This window comes from Rhinopithecus roxellana, chromosome 20, assembly GCF_007565055.1.
Source record: "Rhinopithecus roxellana isolate Shanxi Qingling chromosome 20, ASM756505v1, whole genome shotgun sequence".
NCBI lineage: Eukaryota > Metazoa > Chordata > Mammalia > Primates > Cercopithecidae > Rhinopithecus > Rhinopithecus roxellana.
This window is the reverse complement of record NC_044568.1, coordinates 16,800,488-16,816,997: the sequence shown is the minus strand read 5'-3', so window position 1 is coordinate 16,816,997 and position 16,510 is coordinate 16,800,488. Positions and strand designations below refer to the sequence as shown.

Here is a 16,510-nt window from a genome sequence, read left to right as displayed (position 1 = left end):
TGTTTTAAAAAACTTTGTTTATAATCTTAAAATAATTTTCAGTTGCTTTCAATCCTTTGTAGCTTTGGTTACAAAGTTCACAACAGCTTATCTCCTTTTTACATAAATTCCCTTTTTAGTATCAGTATACTCAAGCTTTTCTTTTTTCCTGCTTGGCCAGTTAATTTCCAAATCTTCATTTAAATTAAAATAGGAAGTGGTTGTCTATGGGTGATGGGATTATAAGAGACTTTTACTTTTTTTTTTTGATAAATTAAAGATACATATTTTTTATACCTTATTTGAATTCAAAGACTTATTTAGGCTAGGTGCAGTGGCTCATGCCTGTAATCCCAGTCCTTTGGGAGGCTGAAGCAGATGGATCACTTGAGCCCAGGAGTTCGAGACCAGCCTGGGCAGCATGGTGAAACCATGTCTCTACAAAAAAATACAAAAATTAGTGTGGTAGCTCACACCTGTAATCCCAGCTACTTGGGAGGCTGAGACAGGAGAATAGCTTGAACTTGGAAGGCAGAGGTTGCAGTGAGCGGAGATTGCGCCATTGTGCTTTAGTTTGGGCAACAGAGTGAGACTTTTATTTACAGAGTTTGAGAAATAGTAAATAATACTTTATTTTTTGTTTGATAACTTGAGATGTGTGTGACAGTGCTGTTTTGAATAGAGAAATGTTTAAGTGCCCCTAAATTTGTTTTTTTTCTCCATCATTACTCTCATGGTAGCCTGCTTGGCCTTCTGTTAAACTGTTTACCATGTTCTATCTCTTGTAGATTCTAAAAGTTCTTTGAGTTTAGGGTTCAGAGTTCCATCATTTTTTTGATTTCCCACATGCCTTGAACAAGTGCTAAATGTGTTGCATTTATTTTTTAAATTCATTTGACTACCTGTAAAAACAAGAAGAATTCTTTTAAGAAATTGCGTCATAATAAAGCTGGGGCATGTTTGTCTGGGGGATATGACATGAGGGGTTGTGGTTTTGTCTTACAACGTTTCTCTTAGTTAATGTGGCTGAGATTGACTGGTTAGATCACAATGAAGGTGAGTCTCTTTAGCATCTATTTCATCACCTTAAAAATGAACATTTCAAGTTACCTGAATTGTTTTTTCTTTTTTAAAAATTTTATATATTTTTCAGTAGGGGCAAGATTTTGCTGTGTGTTCCAGGCTGGTCTCAAACTTCTGACCTCAAGCAGTCCTCCCACCTCGGTCTCCCAAAGTGCCCAGATTACAAGCGTGAGCCACCACGCTCCTGGTGATCTGGACCGTTTTGAATAGGCCTGTTACACAAATTAGGATATTTGGGGCAACTGGTTTGGGCTTTTGTTCCTGGTTGTTTGAAGGATTTAAGTACTAAAACAGTTTATTTTTTCAGCAGAACTATTTTTGTTTCAATCTTTTAAAAATACATACGTCCGTGGCCCATTAGGCAGACAGAATAGAACTAAATTTAATCATTTGTAATGAATCAGGGCTGCCCTTAACTGTTCTCCCGAAGGAGGGATGGTGTGAGGTACTAAACAGACCCTGAGGTGATCTCAGGGCTCTTGCTTTCTTTTTCTTTTTTTTTTCTTTTTTTGAGGTGGAGTCTTGCTCTGTCGCACAGGCTGCAGTGCAGTCACGGGATCTCGTCTCACTGCAAGCTCTGCCTCCCGGGTTTACGCCATTCTCCTGCCTCAGCCTCCCGAGTAGCTGGAACTACAGGCGCCCGCCACCTCACCCAGCTAGGTTTTTTTTTTTTTTGTATTTTTTAGTAGGAGGGGGTTTCACCGTGTTAGCCAGGATGGTCTTGATCTCCTGACCTCGTGATCCTCTCGTCTTGGCCTCCCAAAGTGCTGGGATTACAGGCTTGAGCCACCGCGCCCGGCCTCGGGATCTTGCTTTCTTAAATTACTCTCTTCTGTCCCCTTTCTTTCTTCTTTAAAATTATCATTTGCTTTTAAAAGTAGAGGGAAGAATGACTTGGCAAGGGTAATATGGTAAATGTAGTGAATCAGAGGCAGAAGCAGCTTTACATTGAATTGGAGTTCCTTTTCATTTGCTCTCAACAAGTCATCTGTACTGTTTTTATCAAGATCCTTTTGGCTTTTTGGAGTCATTCAGAGTAATGTGATACCCCACAGTAATCTCTGGGTTGGAGACAGCCAACTCTTCCATTTTGTAAGCATTAAGATTTGGTGTTTAGGTGTAAGGATATTCATCATTTAGGGTTTTGTTTTGTTTTTTAAGTTTTCTCATAGACTGTTGAAGAAGGCCTTAGTTTTGCATTGGTATCCCCAGGTTGCCTTTCATCTCTTAGCCCCTCTTGCCAGTTTTCTTTTCCTTCTGTTTTCCCCATTCCACCCCACTGCAGTGCCACAGAACCTTTACTTCAAAGCCAACACCAAGCATGGAGCACATTTATCTTTTGGTTGAAAGATTTTTCCATTCCAGTAAATGTTAAAATATTCTCTCTGTTATATTTTTTGGTTATTAGTTCCTCATGATGAGACTTTTTTGTGACCATCCACACTCCTACCCCTACCTCCTATTTGTTTGGCACGGCAGAATCTCTGGGTGCTGGATTTTACTATTCATGGTAACTTCAGTTTCTAGAACAGTTTTCTTTAAGGCTATCAAAATAATGTTGGAATTGAGGTACTTGGGAAGGACCTGCAGTTTACAAGGTTCATGTAGTTTTGCACAAACAGTACAAAGTATACATACAATTCAGTTAAGGATGAAAGATAAGGTGGCCTGCTGGAGGGTGCATATTGGAAGAAGAGCTGTGACTTGGTGAGCTGGTGCCTTTCTTCCCAATCCTCATCCCTAACACCCACTGCCCAGAACAGTGTGCCTTTTCAGATATTACTCATCTTGCATTGGGAGAGAACCAGAAAGGCTCAGTCGCTGGAAATGATGGCTGAATTCCTAATATGAGATTTTTAGAGCTGCTTTTATTTTTCAGCAGGAAGAAATAAACTTCCTTTCTCCGATTTGTTTACAGGTTCTAGTAAATACTGCTTGCTGTGTTTTGATGTTGGTGGCTAAGCTTATCCAGTGTATTGTGTTTGGCCCTCTTCGAGTGAGTGAGAGACAGGTAAGTCTACACTGAAAGGATGGATTCTTGTGACTAGATTTTTTTTAAACTTTGTATTTCTTATGATTTCAGATGTGTGGAAAAGTTCCATGAATACTACAGAAAACTCCTGTATACCCTTTATCCAGATTCGCCCGTTGTTAATATTTTGTTCCATTTGTTTTAATAGTCACTTTTTATTTATACATACTTTTGTTCTGATTCATTTGAAAGTAAGTTGTGGACATCATTACCCCTTTACCCCTCAATACTTCAGTTTGTATTTTCTAAGAGCAAAGGCATTTTTACAGCACAGTGATTAAAATTAGGAAATTTAACATTGAAAAAATACTTTGTCTAATCCACAGTTCATATTCAGTGCAGCCAAATTGTCCCAGTATTGTTTTTTATGGCTGTTTTTCTTCAGGATTTTTAGGAATGTCGTTTTTAGAGAAGCATAGATTTGTTTGATTTTGAATGATCATAAATGTCACTCTGTAGAATGTGGGTTCTTTTCCAAAAGAATTTACCAGGACAATTTTCTCTGTGGGAAGGTGAATTAAGAATTCTAAAAGCATGAAATTAGGAGATTTGTTCTTGTTTTGGGTGAGATTGTCTGACACTGGAAAGTGACTCAGAACAGGCAGGGAACACTTTCAATGAAGAATTATGCCACAAGCATACCGTATAGATTGGCAGTTCCTTGAGGATTTGAGTGGGTAGGGTGTAGAATAATTTTTTTTTTTTTTTTTTTGAGACAGAGTCTTGCTCTGTCACCCGGGCTGGAGTGCCGTGGCTCAATCTCAGCTCACTGCAACCTCTGCCTCCTGGGTTCAAGCACTTCTCCTGCTTCAGCCTCCCAAGTAGCTGGGAATACAGGTGTGCACCACAGCTAATTCATGTATTTTTAGTAGAGACAGGGGTTTGCCATATTGGCCAGGCTGGTCTCAAACTCCTGACCTCAGGTGATCCACCTGCCTTGGCCTCCCAAAGTGCTGAGATTACAAGCGTGAGCCACTGTGCCTGGTGGTATGTTTTAAAGTAAGAATTTAGAACTGGCCTTCAAAATGACAACATAAGAACAAAACTGTGTTTTATTCTATCTTATCCCAGTGGTAAGACACAGGAACCTATTACATGAAAAGCACAACAGCAGCTTTACTTTGTATTCAAAGTGTTCCATTCTTTCCTTACCTACCCTTTTCAACCCAAATTTCCTTTTATAAAATCAGCTGAAGTCCTGGTTTAGAGCTGACATGTATTACTTGGTGGTTGAGCCCTTGAATGGCATTGTGAACAGAACTGTTTTGTATTCCCAGAGATTTTTCATTAGTTAGTATTCAGTACTTTCTCCAGTATCAACTCTAGAGGTCTCCCAGATAGGTTCTAAATGCTGCCTTTTTTGTTTTTGGAAACAGGGTCTTGCTCTGTCACCCAGGCTGGAGTGCAGTGGTGCGATCTCTGCTCACTGCGGTCTCAACCTCCTGGGCTCAAGCAGTCTCCTCCCATCTCAGCCTCCTGAGTACCTGAGTGAGACTACAGGCATGTGCCACACCCGGCTAATTGTTTTGGTATTTGTAGAGACAGAATTTCATCATGCTGCCCAGGTTGGTCTCGAACTGTTGAGTTCAAATGATCCGCCCGCCTCAGCCTCCCAAAGTGCTGGAATTACAGGTGTGAGCCACTTCTACTGGCTTAAATGCTTCTTTTGATACTACTTCAAGTTTTTCTTTGTATTTTTTATTTGTAGACCAGAAATTGGTCAGGCCAGGCAGGCTTGGTGGATTGATCTGGCACCAGTGGGCTTTATATACTTTCTTTTCCCTAAAAGGTTAGTTCTGTCAGGTTGAAATTTATAGAAAGTATAACCTTGGAGTATTTTAGAGATTTTTTTTACTAGATCCAGAGGTAATTATAATGAGCATATTTCTTATCCAGCTCCACTTTCGGTTTTTTCAGCATTGATCGCATCTTCCCTGCTGTTCTATGTTGGTTTATTTGATGTTTAATGTCATCCAGAGCATCAATTAGGAACCATTTTGAGTTAGAAATCCCTAGGATTGACATGGGTTTGCTCTGTGGGTGCTTAAAGTTCTAGAAATAGAGTAATGCTATACATTACATTCAATGCAAAGACATTGAATATCTAAAATGATTAAAATGTTAAGTGGAGGTTTAGAGCAAGGAAGCTTTTTGTTTTTTTTTTTAAGTGCTTAGTGCTTAGTATGGCACTTGTCTAACCATTTCACATATATTATGTATAATTCCCCCAACAATTCTATGAAGTATATGCTGTTATTGTAAGACCTATTGTATAGATGAGGAAACTAAAGCACAGGGATGTTAAGTGACTTTCCCAACGTCACACAGAAACTAAATGGCAGAACCAAGTGGCAGTATCATTCAAAACCAGGGCACAAAATGTCCTAAGTTCACCTTGTGCTTTCCCTGTACCAGGTCTGGAAACAGACATTCACCAGTGATTCCTAGTTCATGTTATTGGGCAATGATATTTAGAAGCCAAGTTGTATACTGACTGACTGTGCTCATTGTTACTAGGGTGTCTCAGCCCTTTTGGTGGATAGAGTTAGGGCATAGTCTATGAATTTTTTCCACTTTATTTTGTTCTCTACGAAAGATGTCTGGTCAGAGTACAGTGCGTTTAAATTCTCAAAATCTTTAAGGAGTCACATTATTAATTTGTAGTACATTTTGCTTTTTTCTGTTTATTTTTTGAATTTGTGAAACAATTACATGGTTCCAAAGTACGTATAAAAGCATTCTTTTGGGAGACCAAGGTGGGATCACTTGAGCCCAGGAGTTTGAGACCAGGCTTGGCAACAGAGGGAGGCCCCATCTCTGCAAAATATGTATATAAAAAACATTAGCCAGGCATGATGTCATGTGCTTATAATCCCAGCTACTCAGGAGGCTGAGGTGGGAGGATCACTTGAGCCCAGGAGATTGGGGCTGCAGTGAGCTATGACTGGGCCACTGTACTCCAGCCAGGGTGACAGAGTGAGACGACTGGGCCACTGTACTCCAGCCAGGATGACAGAGTGAGACCCTGTCTCTTTAAAAAAAAAAAAAAAAAGTATACTTAGAATCATGCTTCCATTCTTATCCTCTTCACTCAGTTCTCCCTGAGCCCCCTAGACGGCTTGATAGTCTGTTTTAGCATGTGGGGTGAACTAGACCCTCCTTATAGCTCTCATATTTCAGGGTTAGTGAAGATTGTTAAAACTGGAAGCCCTCTGTGTAAAAGAGTACAGTAAAGCAAATATGCATACACACTGCCCATGAGAATATACACTTACAGGACTGATTTGGAAGTTAGGTAGATTTTACTGTAAACCATAAAAACATATGCAATTTTTGATTTGACAGTGCTGAGGTAACTCATACAAAGATACATGCAAATATTCAGCACAATTTTTCCTTTTTTTTTTTTTTTTTTTTTGAGACAGAGTCTCGCTCTGTCGCCCAGGCTGGAGTGCAGTGGCCGGATCTCAGCTCACTGCAAGCTCCGCCTCCCGGGTTCATGCCATTCTCCTGCCTCAGTCTCCTGAGTAGCTGGGACTACAGGCGCCCGCCACCTCGCCCGGCTAGTTTTTTGTATTTTTTTAGTAGAGACGGGGTTTCACCGTGTTAGCCAGGATGGTCTCGATCTCCTGACCTCGTGATCCGCCCGTCTTGGCCTCCCAAAGTGCTGGGATTACAGGCTTGAGCCACCGCACCCAGCCAGTCACAATTTTTCCTTTTTCTTTTTTTTTTTTTTTTTTTGAGACAGAGTCTCGCTCTGTTGCTCGGGCTGGAGTGCAGTGGCATGATCATGGCTCCCTGCAACCTCCACCTCCCAGGTTCAAGCAATTCTCATGCCTCAGACTCCTGAGTAGCTGGGATTACAGGCATGTGCCACTGCTCAGCTAATTTTTGTATTTTTAGTAGAGACAGGATTTTGCCATGTTACCGAGGCTGGTCTTGAACTCCTGGGCTCAAGTGATCCGCCTGCCCTGGCCTCCCAAAATGCTGGGATTTCGTGCGTGAGCCACCACGCCTGGCCCTCATTATAATGTTTCTTCTAGTGGTGAAAATTTTAAAACAGTTTCAGTATCCATCTTTAGCCATTAAAACGGTATATTGGTATATTCAGAGAATATTCATTGACATTGGTAAGGTTCTCACAATACGATAGGTGAAAGAAAGCATTGTGCGAAAATTAATGTGTCTTGCACATAGGGAAAAGACAAGAAAATTCATAAAAATGTTAAGGCATCATTTTTTGTTTTCTTTGTCCTTTTTATGCCCCATTTATTATGGGCTGGCAAGTGATTGTGTTATTTTTTAATTTAATAATTTTTTTTAAAAAGTCTAATCTTTTCTATTGTGTAAGAATCTGGAAGGTAGAAGTAGTAAAAATGATAGCCCTTGCCATTCTTTTTCATTGTGCATTAAAAATGTAAGCATTTTTTTCTTTTTTTTGAGAGATGGTCTTGCTCTGTCGCCCAGGCTGGAGTGCAGTGGTGTGATGATGGCTCACTGTAGCCTCGACCTCCTGGGCTCAAGCAATCCTCCCACCTTAGCCTCCTGAGTAGGTGGGACTACAGGTGTGCACCACCACTCCCAGCTAATTTTTGTTTTTTTTTTTTTTTTTTTGTTTTTGGTAGAGATGGGTTTTCACCATGTTGCCCAGGCTGATCTCAAACTCTTGAGCTCAAGCTGTCCACCTGCCTCGGCCTTCAGAAGTGCTGGGATTACAGATATGAACCACTGCGTCGGGCCTATGTCTTAATACATAAGTTACTAAACTCATATCACTATCCTTTGAATAGCTAACATTCCATAATTGATTTAGGGTTATAATCCAGAGTTTACAGATTACTTTCTGGGTGTCTTACCTATTCTTCAGATGGCTGCTTTTTGTTTTTTCTTCTGTTTTCTTGAGGACAAGTGTTAGAATGCCAAGTGTGGAATATATCTTCCATAGAAACCAGCTTTTGTTATGGTAACTTCCCTCAAATGGGGTAGGTGTGATAGTACTCACCTTCATAAACATTTTTCTTTTTTAGCATCTCAAAGACAAATTTTGGAATTTTATTTTCTACAAGTTCATTTTCATCTTTGGTGTGCTGAATGTCCAAACAGTGGAAGAGGTGGTCATGTGGTGCCTCTGGTTTGCCGGACTTGTCTTTCTGCACCTGATGGTTCAGCTCTGCAAGGATCGATTTGAATATGTGAGTTTTTAGCCAAGCTTTTTGCTTGCTAAGTCACATGTTTGCCAGCTTTGAATTGTGTAACGTGAATGAGCCACAGCAGGCATGGTCAAGGTGGCTCTCCTGGGAAGACTTCTAGATCAGGCCCCCATTGCCTGTTTCTTGAAGAACTTTCTACAGCAGCCAAGAGATGCAGAATTGTAGTCTCCTGGTGAGATTTCTTCCCAATCCCATAGTGTTTACATTACAGCTCACGTGGGGTCACTTCACCTATGCAGACTGTTTTGTTCACAGTGCAAGGAAACCTTGATACATAAACAATAAAATCTGGTCTTTTCTAGATATTTTCTGTTCTAGTCTCCTTCTGTCTCCCCCAGCTTACCCTGGTTCCTGGAGCTCTTCTTTCTGACTAGTTTATACTCTTTCCACCCCGGGCCAGGACTGAATTAGTTCCCTTAGCTTCCTTGGTTGCAGAAGTGAATCCTTTTATGTCTGGTACAAGATCTGTCACTTGGTTTCAGATCATAGCTGTATGGGTGAACCCCCACCCATTAGTGACCTGAAGTAGTCTCATGAATCCCAGATAAATGTGCACCTACAATGCTGCCCCTCAGTTAAACCCACTCCAGGGCCTTGTTTTTCCCTGTCTTTACCCAGTCCACATGGACCTTGCACCTTGGTGTGAGTTAATCTCACTCTCAAACCTTTATTTCTTTCACATTCAACCCTCATTTGAAGCCACAAACAGGAGCTTCTAACCTCCCAAACTGGTTTTTTTTTTTTTTTTTTTTTTTTTTTGAGGCGGAGTCTCGCTCTGTCGCCCGGACTGGAGTGCAGTGGCCAGATCTCAGCTCACTGCAAGCTCTGCCTCCCGGGTTTACGCCATTCTCCTGCCTCAGCCTCCTGAGTAGCTGGGACTACAGGCGCCCGCCACCTCGCCCGGCTAGTTTTTGTATTTTTAGTAGAGACGGGGTTTCACCGTGTTAGCCAGGATGGTCTCGATCTCCTGACCTCGTGATCCGCCCGTCTCGGCCTCCCAAAGTGCTGGGATTACAGGCTTGAGCCACCGTGCCCGGCCCCAAACTGGTTTTTTTAATCTCCGCCTGCGACCTCAGGAGTTGCAGCTCCAGGCCTTCTTTTCAGACAGTTGCCTCCCCTTGCATAGTGCTGACATCACATTGTAATAGTGGTAAATCTGCGCCTGGATTGCATTTCAGTTGTTCTAGCCCTAATAGACTGGGAGTGCCAGTTTCAGAGAGGAGGACTAAAGCAAGATTAAGAAAGAAACACAACAGAACAGGCACTGTCCTGAGTCCTGTTGAAGGTGAGAGGAGAGAGTTGTATACCCTTGGAACATTGCTTCTAGAGGTTTATAATCCCAGTGCTAGGAGGATCCGTGAGAGTAAGGGATAAAAATATAATGCATATTGTTATATTCAGTATATTAAATGACAAGGATCTCTAAATATCAGCTCATGCTCATATTTGGGTTATTGTAGAATAGGACCGTATAGTAGTGAGATGCTTTTCTGTGCTTAGCACAGAACCCTAAGTAGAGAAGCCAAGATTAACCTTGAATTTCTCAGTGAAGTTGAACACTTCCATGAAGAAGAATGAGCAGTTTCCCACTGTGTGCATTTCAGCTTTCCTTCTCGCCCACCACGCCAATGAGCAGCCACGGTCGAGTCCTGTCCCTGTTGGTTGCCATGCTGCTTTCTTGCTGTGGACTGGCGGCCATCTGCTGCATCACCGGCTACACCCACGGAATGCACACCTTGGCTTTCATGGCTGCAGAGGTGAGATGCTGGACGCAGGACTTTCTCAGATTGTGTTTCTGTCTGTTTTCAAGGAAGCTGGATGTTTGACAGGTTATTTTCACCCATGAAATGACAGATGGATATTTGATCTTTCATTTTAACAAGCATTTCAGTTCCTTTTTGTGTGCTAGGTACTGGTACTGAATGCTTTTGTGTGGTATTTTATGTAATTCTTTCTTTACATAGGGGATAAAGATTTTACAAAATGATGAATATGTAAATTTTGAAGGAAAAATCTGGTCTATTCATGAATATTTTAAGATTTAAAAATTTTTTACTCTTTTAAACCTTTCTGAAAATACCAATTTCTGTTCAGTAGAAATAAAAATTCTCCAGCCTGGCCAGTATTGTGAAACCCCATCTCTACTAAAAATACAAAAAAAAAATTCAGTTGGGCGTGGTGGCGCACGTCTGTAGTCCCACGTGCTTGGGAAGCTGAGGCAGGAGAATTGCTTAAACCCAGGAGGAAGAGGTTGCAGTGAGCCAAGATCACGCCACTGCACTCCAGCCTGGGTGACAGAGCGAGACTCTGTCTCAAAAAAAAATAAAAAAATAAAAATACTTTGTATGTCCTTATATTTAATGGCTGTATTTGCTTTTTCCTTAGGCCAAAGGCAAAATACCCATAATTAGTATTATTAATTAAAAATGAGATATTAGATAAACTGAAGCTAATTGGCTAATATCAAAACACTTACTAAATTTGAACTACTAATTGGGAATTTGGTAGAGCAGAGTTAAAGTTTATTTCTGTTTGACAGCATTCATTTTGGAGTACATTTAGTAGTGTAAGTAAAATTAGAAAAGGAACATTTAAATATATAATGTTAATTATATTATAATATTATAATTAAAATGCAATAGTCCTAATATAAACACTAGGATATGTAATCTTAGGTGAATACTTTCTGTATTTTAAAAATATGCAACTATATTTCATCTTGACACAAAATCTGTTGAAACATCTATTTATACTGACTTATTTGCTTTAGGTATATTATATTGCAAAGCACAGTTAGAATGCTACTTACATTTGCCTTTTTTTGGTTCTCTAACTTTCAACTAATATTAGTCCAAACTTTGAAAAGGATATACCTAAAAATAAACCCAATTAACTTAGGCCTGTCAGATGATACTATAGTATATACTTTTATTTTAGCTTGTTACTGTTTATTCTTTTAAGATAATTTATCATATTACAGATTTGATATTTTAAACTAAATCATTTCTTATATTCATAATGTTTCTCCTGTAAAATATTTTTCACTTACAAATGGGAATTTAATCTAAAACATAAACAATGTAATGGTTTTATTCTACTAGATTAAGAGGACTTTTTTCTTAATGAAAAAAATATGTATATTTTTTGAGACAAGGTCTCACTCTGTTGCCCAGTCTGGAGTGCAGTGGTGCGATCTCAGCTCACTGCAACTTCCACCTTGTGGGCTCAAGTGATCCTCCCTTTTTAGTCTCCCCACTAGCTGGGGCCACAGGCATGAACCATCATGCCAGGCCAATTTTTGATTTTTTTTGTAGAGATAGAGTTTTGCCATGTTACCAGGCTGGTCTTGAACTCCTGAGATCAAGCAATCGGCCTGCCTTGACCTCCCAAAGTGCTGAGATTACAGGTGTTAGCCACTGTGCCTGGCCATCAATTTCTTTTTTTTTTTTTTTTTTTTTTGAGACGGAGTCTCGCTCTGTCGCCCAGGCTGGAGTGCAGTGGCCGGATCTCAGCTCACTGCAAGCTCTGCCTCCCGGGTTTATGCCATTCTCCTGCCTCAGCCTCCGGAGTAGCTGGGACTACAGGCGCCCGCCACCTCGCCCGGCTAGTTTTTTGTATTTTTAGTAGAGACGGGGCTTCACCATGTTAGCCAGGATGGTCTCGATCTCCTGACCTCGTGATCCACCCGTCTCGGCCTCCCAAAGTGCTGGGATTACAGGCTTGAGCCACCGCGCCCGGCCCTGGCCATCAATTTCTATAATAAAAAAAATACCCTTCAAGACCAGCCTAGCCAACACAGAAAGAACTTGTCTCTACAAAAAAAAAAAAAAAAAAAAGCCACCAGAGGCTTATTTTGTCTGCCCCTCCCCTCCCCCTTTCTCCTTCCCCCGCTCCCCTCTCTCTTCTCTTCTCTTCTCTTCTCTTCTCTTCTCTTCTCTTCTCTTCTCTTCTCTTCTCTTCTCTTGCTTTTGACAGAGTCTGGGGTCTGGCTCTGTCACCTAAGCTGGAGTGCTGTGGTGTAATCTCTGCTTACTGCAGCCTCCAGCTCCCAAGCTCAATCCATCCTCCCACCTCACCTTCCCAAGTAACTGGGACTACCGGCACGTTCCCCCATGTCCATCTAATTTTGTATTTTTTGTAGAGATGGGATTTCACCATGTTGCCCAGGCTGGTTTTGAACTCCTGAGCTTGAGCAATCCTCCTGCCTTGGTCTCCCAAAGTGCTGGGATTAAAGGTGTAATGTGGCTGGCCTTATTTTGCTTTTGATTGCTTTCATTCTTTTTTCTGCTGGTGGACAAAGGGAGTGCACAAAGCACTAGGGAGAGAGCAGGTCCTCATGTCTACGATAGCAGTACCTGAACTATACTTGGAGTTACAGCATCACCCTTCTAAGTAATCAGTGATAGTGACTTAATGCTGTGTGAGATAGAATTGATGGTCAAACTACCAGGATAAACCTCAAGATTGTAGGGGGATTCCCAGGGGATAGGTGTAATTGGTTGTCACCTATTAACAGGACGTTTCCTCAATAAAAGTTGAGTTTCTATGTCATAAAAATATTTTATGGAACTTTGAAGCAGAGAAAATAATGGGTAAACTTGAACAATCTGCTTTTTAATTGAACTGAGAAATGTTTGTCTTTTATCATTTTATAAAAATAAGTTTGGTCTGAGCAACGCTAAATTTTACTAAAAAGAAAATATCGTTTTTTATAGTCTCTTCTTGTGACAGTGAGGACTGCGCATGTGATTTTACGGTGAGTGAAACTGGAGAGGGAGGTGATTGAGGCCTACTCATACAGTTGATTTTAAGATGTAGCAAGTATGAAATATATAAAAATCTGACTAAATTACAATATGGTTAAACCAAATTCAGTTGTAACAGTAAATTACTAAGGTGTTTTCTCTCTTCATTACAGATACGTAATTCACCTCTGGGACCTCAACCACGAAGGGACGTGGGAAGGAAAGGGGACATACGTCTATTACACAGACTTCGTTATGGAGCTCACTCTCCTGTCCCTGGACCTCATGCACCATATTCACATGTTGGTAAGTTTCCTCAGAAGAAGCTCTAACAGAGGGCAAGCCTTTCAGAATCAGGAACAGTAATGGTTTCTTCATTAAAAAATGAAACTTTTATACTTACCTGGCAGGAGACATACCATGATCATGAAGGTGGTTTTCCCAGGGTGAGGCTTATCCATTGCACTCCGGATGTGCTGACCCCTGCGATCTCCCCAAATGTGGGAAACTCGACTGCATAATTTGTGGTAGTGGGGGACTGCGTTCGCGCTTTCCCCTGAAAAAAAAAAAAAAATGAAACTTTAGGAATAAGATGCAGATGGACTACTTAAAAGACTAAAAATGAATGTGGCTGCAAACCCTCCCTCTTTTTGCCACTGGGTATAAGGCAGTGCCGTGGAATTGCTTTGGCTGGTGCCTAACTCAGGAGGTGTTTGTTGTCCTGGGAGACTTAGTTAACTCTGCTGACCAAGTCAATAGATTATTCTTTTAGCATGAAACTAAGAAGCTGCCTTTCCCCAGTTTCTATGGCTTTAAATATTTAGCAGTTACTTTGTAGGTGGTAATGGGAATTCCTGCAGTGTTAGCTACTTCATGGATTCATACATTTTCCATCTTTGTAATTTAAAAAAGTCTTTATACTTAATTCCTACATTCCTACTACCATCATTGTTTACATTTTACTTTGATATATTAGAATTTACAGTGTCATAGATCTGCTTCATTGGTTGGCCTTTCAGTGATCTAATAATGGTAAGAATTAAAATAGTTGGTGGGCAGTTTATTTAAATTATAAGCTAGTAAGTAGCATTTAAAAATTATTGGGCTAGACAGGGCACATTTCTAAGTCTGCTTTTTGAAAGAAACTTTGAAAACATACTTTTTAAAGAAAGCCTGTAATTCTTTTTTTTAAAAAAAGAGGCTCGGCCGGACGTGGTGGCTCACGCCTATAATCCCAGCTACTGGGGAGGCTGAGGCAGAGAATTGCTTGAACCTGGGAGATGAAGGTTGCAGAGAGCTGAGATCGCACCACTGCACTCTAGCCTGGGCGACAGGGTGAGACTCCATCTCAAAAAAAAAAAAAAAAGCCTCCCTCCCCCCTCAAAAAGGGGACAAATGGCCAAAGATAACTGTTAAGATTTTTTTGTCTTCTTTTTTTAAATTTTAATTTTTTTCCTCATGCTTGTTTCCTGAAGATTTTGTTGTGTTTAACTGCTTCTTTTTATGTATTTGAGTACATACCTTCATAAATTGAGATCATATTTTAGACATACAGACATATAGTTTTTAAAAAAACTAATGTATTATGAACATTTTCCTATGCTAGCATCAGTTCTTCTAAGCCATTTTAATACTTTCAGGATAAAAATGTCTTCAGATAGCTGTACCATGATTTAATAAGCCACATCTCACAGTGGGTTATTTAGATTATATTCGGTTATTTGCTATTTCACGTTTTTACATATTTTTTATCATGTATTAGTTTGATAAAGATAGTTATATCTTGCTTTTTTTATTTATCTAATACTGTCTTCCCATAATTGACCTTCAGAACTGTTATATATACAAATATAATAGTGTAATATGTAGTTGTATAGTATAAATAAATGTAATTAATGAGTATATAATTTTACATTATATGAGTTTACAACCTAACTGTTCTTCTGCTGGGCATTTTGTTCATTTTCATATTTTCTCTTTTATAATTTCATGGATAGACATCTTTTTGCATAAAGCTTTTCCATTTCTGATGAGCTTCTCAGGAAAGATGACTGGCAGTGGAGCACCTGGGCAGATGAGGATGTGCCTTGTTTAGAGTAATGAGATACATCTGTGTATTTCCTTTCTGAAAAATATTGCAGTTCACCATCACCAACAGTGAAGAGCTTCTGCTGCATACTGAGCCTTCATCACTAGCAAGTTCACGTTCACTTTTACCGTGTATTTTATTCTGTTTCTTTCTAAGTTATTTGGCAACATCTGGTTATCCATGGCTAGCCTGGTCATCTTTATGCAGCTTCGTTACCTATTTCATGAGGTGCAGCGTCGAATTCGTCGGCACAAGAACTATCTGCGTGTGGTTGGGAACATGGAGGCCAGGTGAGGAAGCACAAGTTGATGTTGCCTAAGTTTACTCATTTTAGCTTTTTAATAACAACAGATTCCAGAGTATGTCAGAATGTATGTTTGTAAACTGCTAACAGAGTGGTGGAGAGGAGAGGCTCTGGAGTCAGACTGCCCAGGTGTGAATCCCCGCTTAGGTGCTGGGTGATTTGGGGCAGTTTACTTCATCTCTAAATTAGGGATGAAAACAGAACCTTCTGCCTGAACTTTTGGGAGAATTTGGTGAGATAATTCATGTATTTAGAATGGTACTGGGCACATAGTGCTCAGTATTAGGCTCTTATTCGTCATGATTTTATTGTCATTATTATCAAATAGACGCTTCATTGGGCTTCTGCCCTGCTCATTTCCTGAAAGTGGGTCTCAGTTATTCTCTGCATATGCATGTTTACACACACATACTTAACCTCATTGAAGGAGGCACTCTTTTGCCAAGCTAAGGCTAAACCACGCCTGGAGGTGCAAGATTAATGGGTATCCTCTTTGTGTCCAGGGGGACAGCCTGGATCACTTCTTTGTGGCCAGGGACACAGATTGGATCTCTGGGGGCCTTACTTCTCTGATTTGTCTGGATGTGTTCTCCGAGATCTTCACTAACAGAAGTCATTGTTATTATTACTATTTTGGAGACGTCGTCTCGCGCTGTCACCAGGCTGGAATGCAGTGGCGCAATCTCGGCTCACTGCAACCTCCGCCTCCTGGGTTGAAGCGATTATCCTGCCTCAGCCTCCTGAGTAGCTGGGATTACAGACGCCCGCCACCACACCCGGCGAATTTTTGCGTTTTTAGTAGAGACGAGGTTTCACCATGTTGGTTAGGCTGGTCTTGAACTCCTGACCTCATGATCCTCCTGCCTCGGCCTCCCAAAGTGCTAGGATTACAGGTATGAGCCACCGCACTTGGCCTAGCAGCCATTATTTAGACAAAGTTCCTGTGCATAAGTTTCTCACTCACTTTTTAATGGGCTTTGAAGGTAAATTATGTTTTTGATTATCAAGAATGTTTTGCTGAACACGCTTTCTCTGTAACTGTGCTGTGATACAAGTGCAGTCTGTCAA

At 40.6% G+C, this 16,510-nt stretch overlaps 1 protein-coding gene and 1 non-coding gene across 3 annotated transcripts in view; both read left to right on the top strand.

Moving 5' to 3' along the window:
* Positions 1-16,510, top strand: part of AMFR (autocrine motility factor receptor) — a 60,553-nt gene that overhangs the window by 9,019 nt on the left and 35,024 nt on the right. For both annotated transcript variants that reach the window (XM_030925453.1, XM_030925454.1), the window contains exons 2-7: positions 2,981-3,073; positions 8,122-8,286; positions 9,909-10,061; positions 13,020-13,060; positions 13,223-13,355; positions 15,295-15,428. In XM_030925453.1, coding sequence (XP_030781313.1) covers positions 2,981-3,073; positions 8,122-8,286; positions 9,909-10,061; positions 13,020-13,060; positions 13,223-13,355; positions 15,295-15,428 — 719 coding nt within the window. The remainder of the gene's footprint in view (positions 1-2,980; positions 3,074-8,121; positions 8,287-9,908; positions 10,062-13,019; positions 13,061-13,222; positions 13,356-15,294; positions 15,429-16,510) is intronic.
* Positions 13,445-13,608, top strand: LOC115895365. Its single transcript, XR_004055567.1, has one exon. It is a non-coding gene; the product is annotated as a U1 spliceosomal RNA (small nuclear RNA).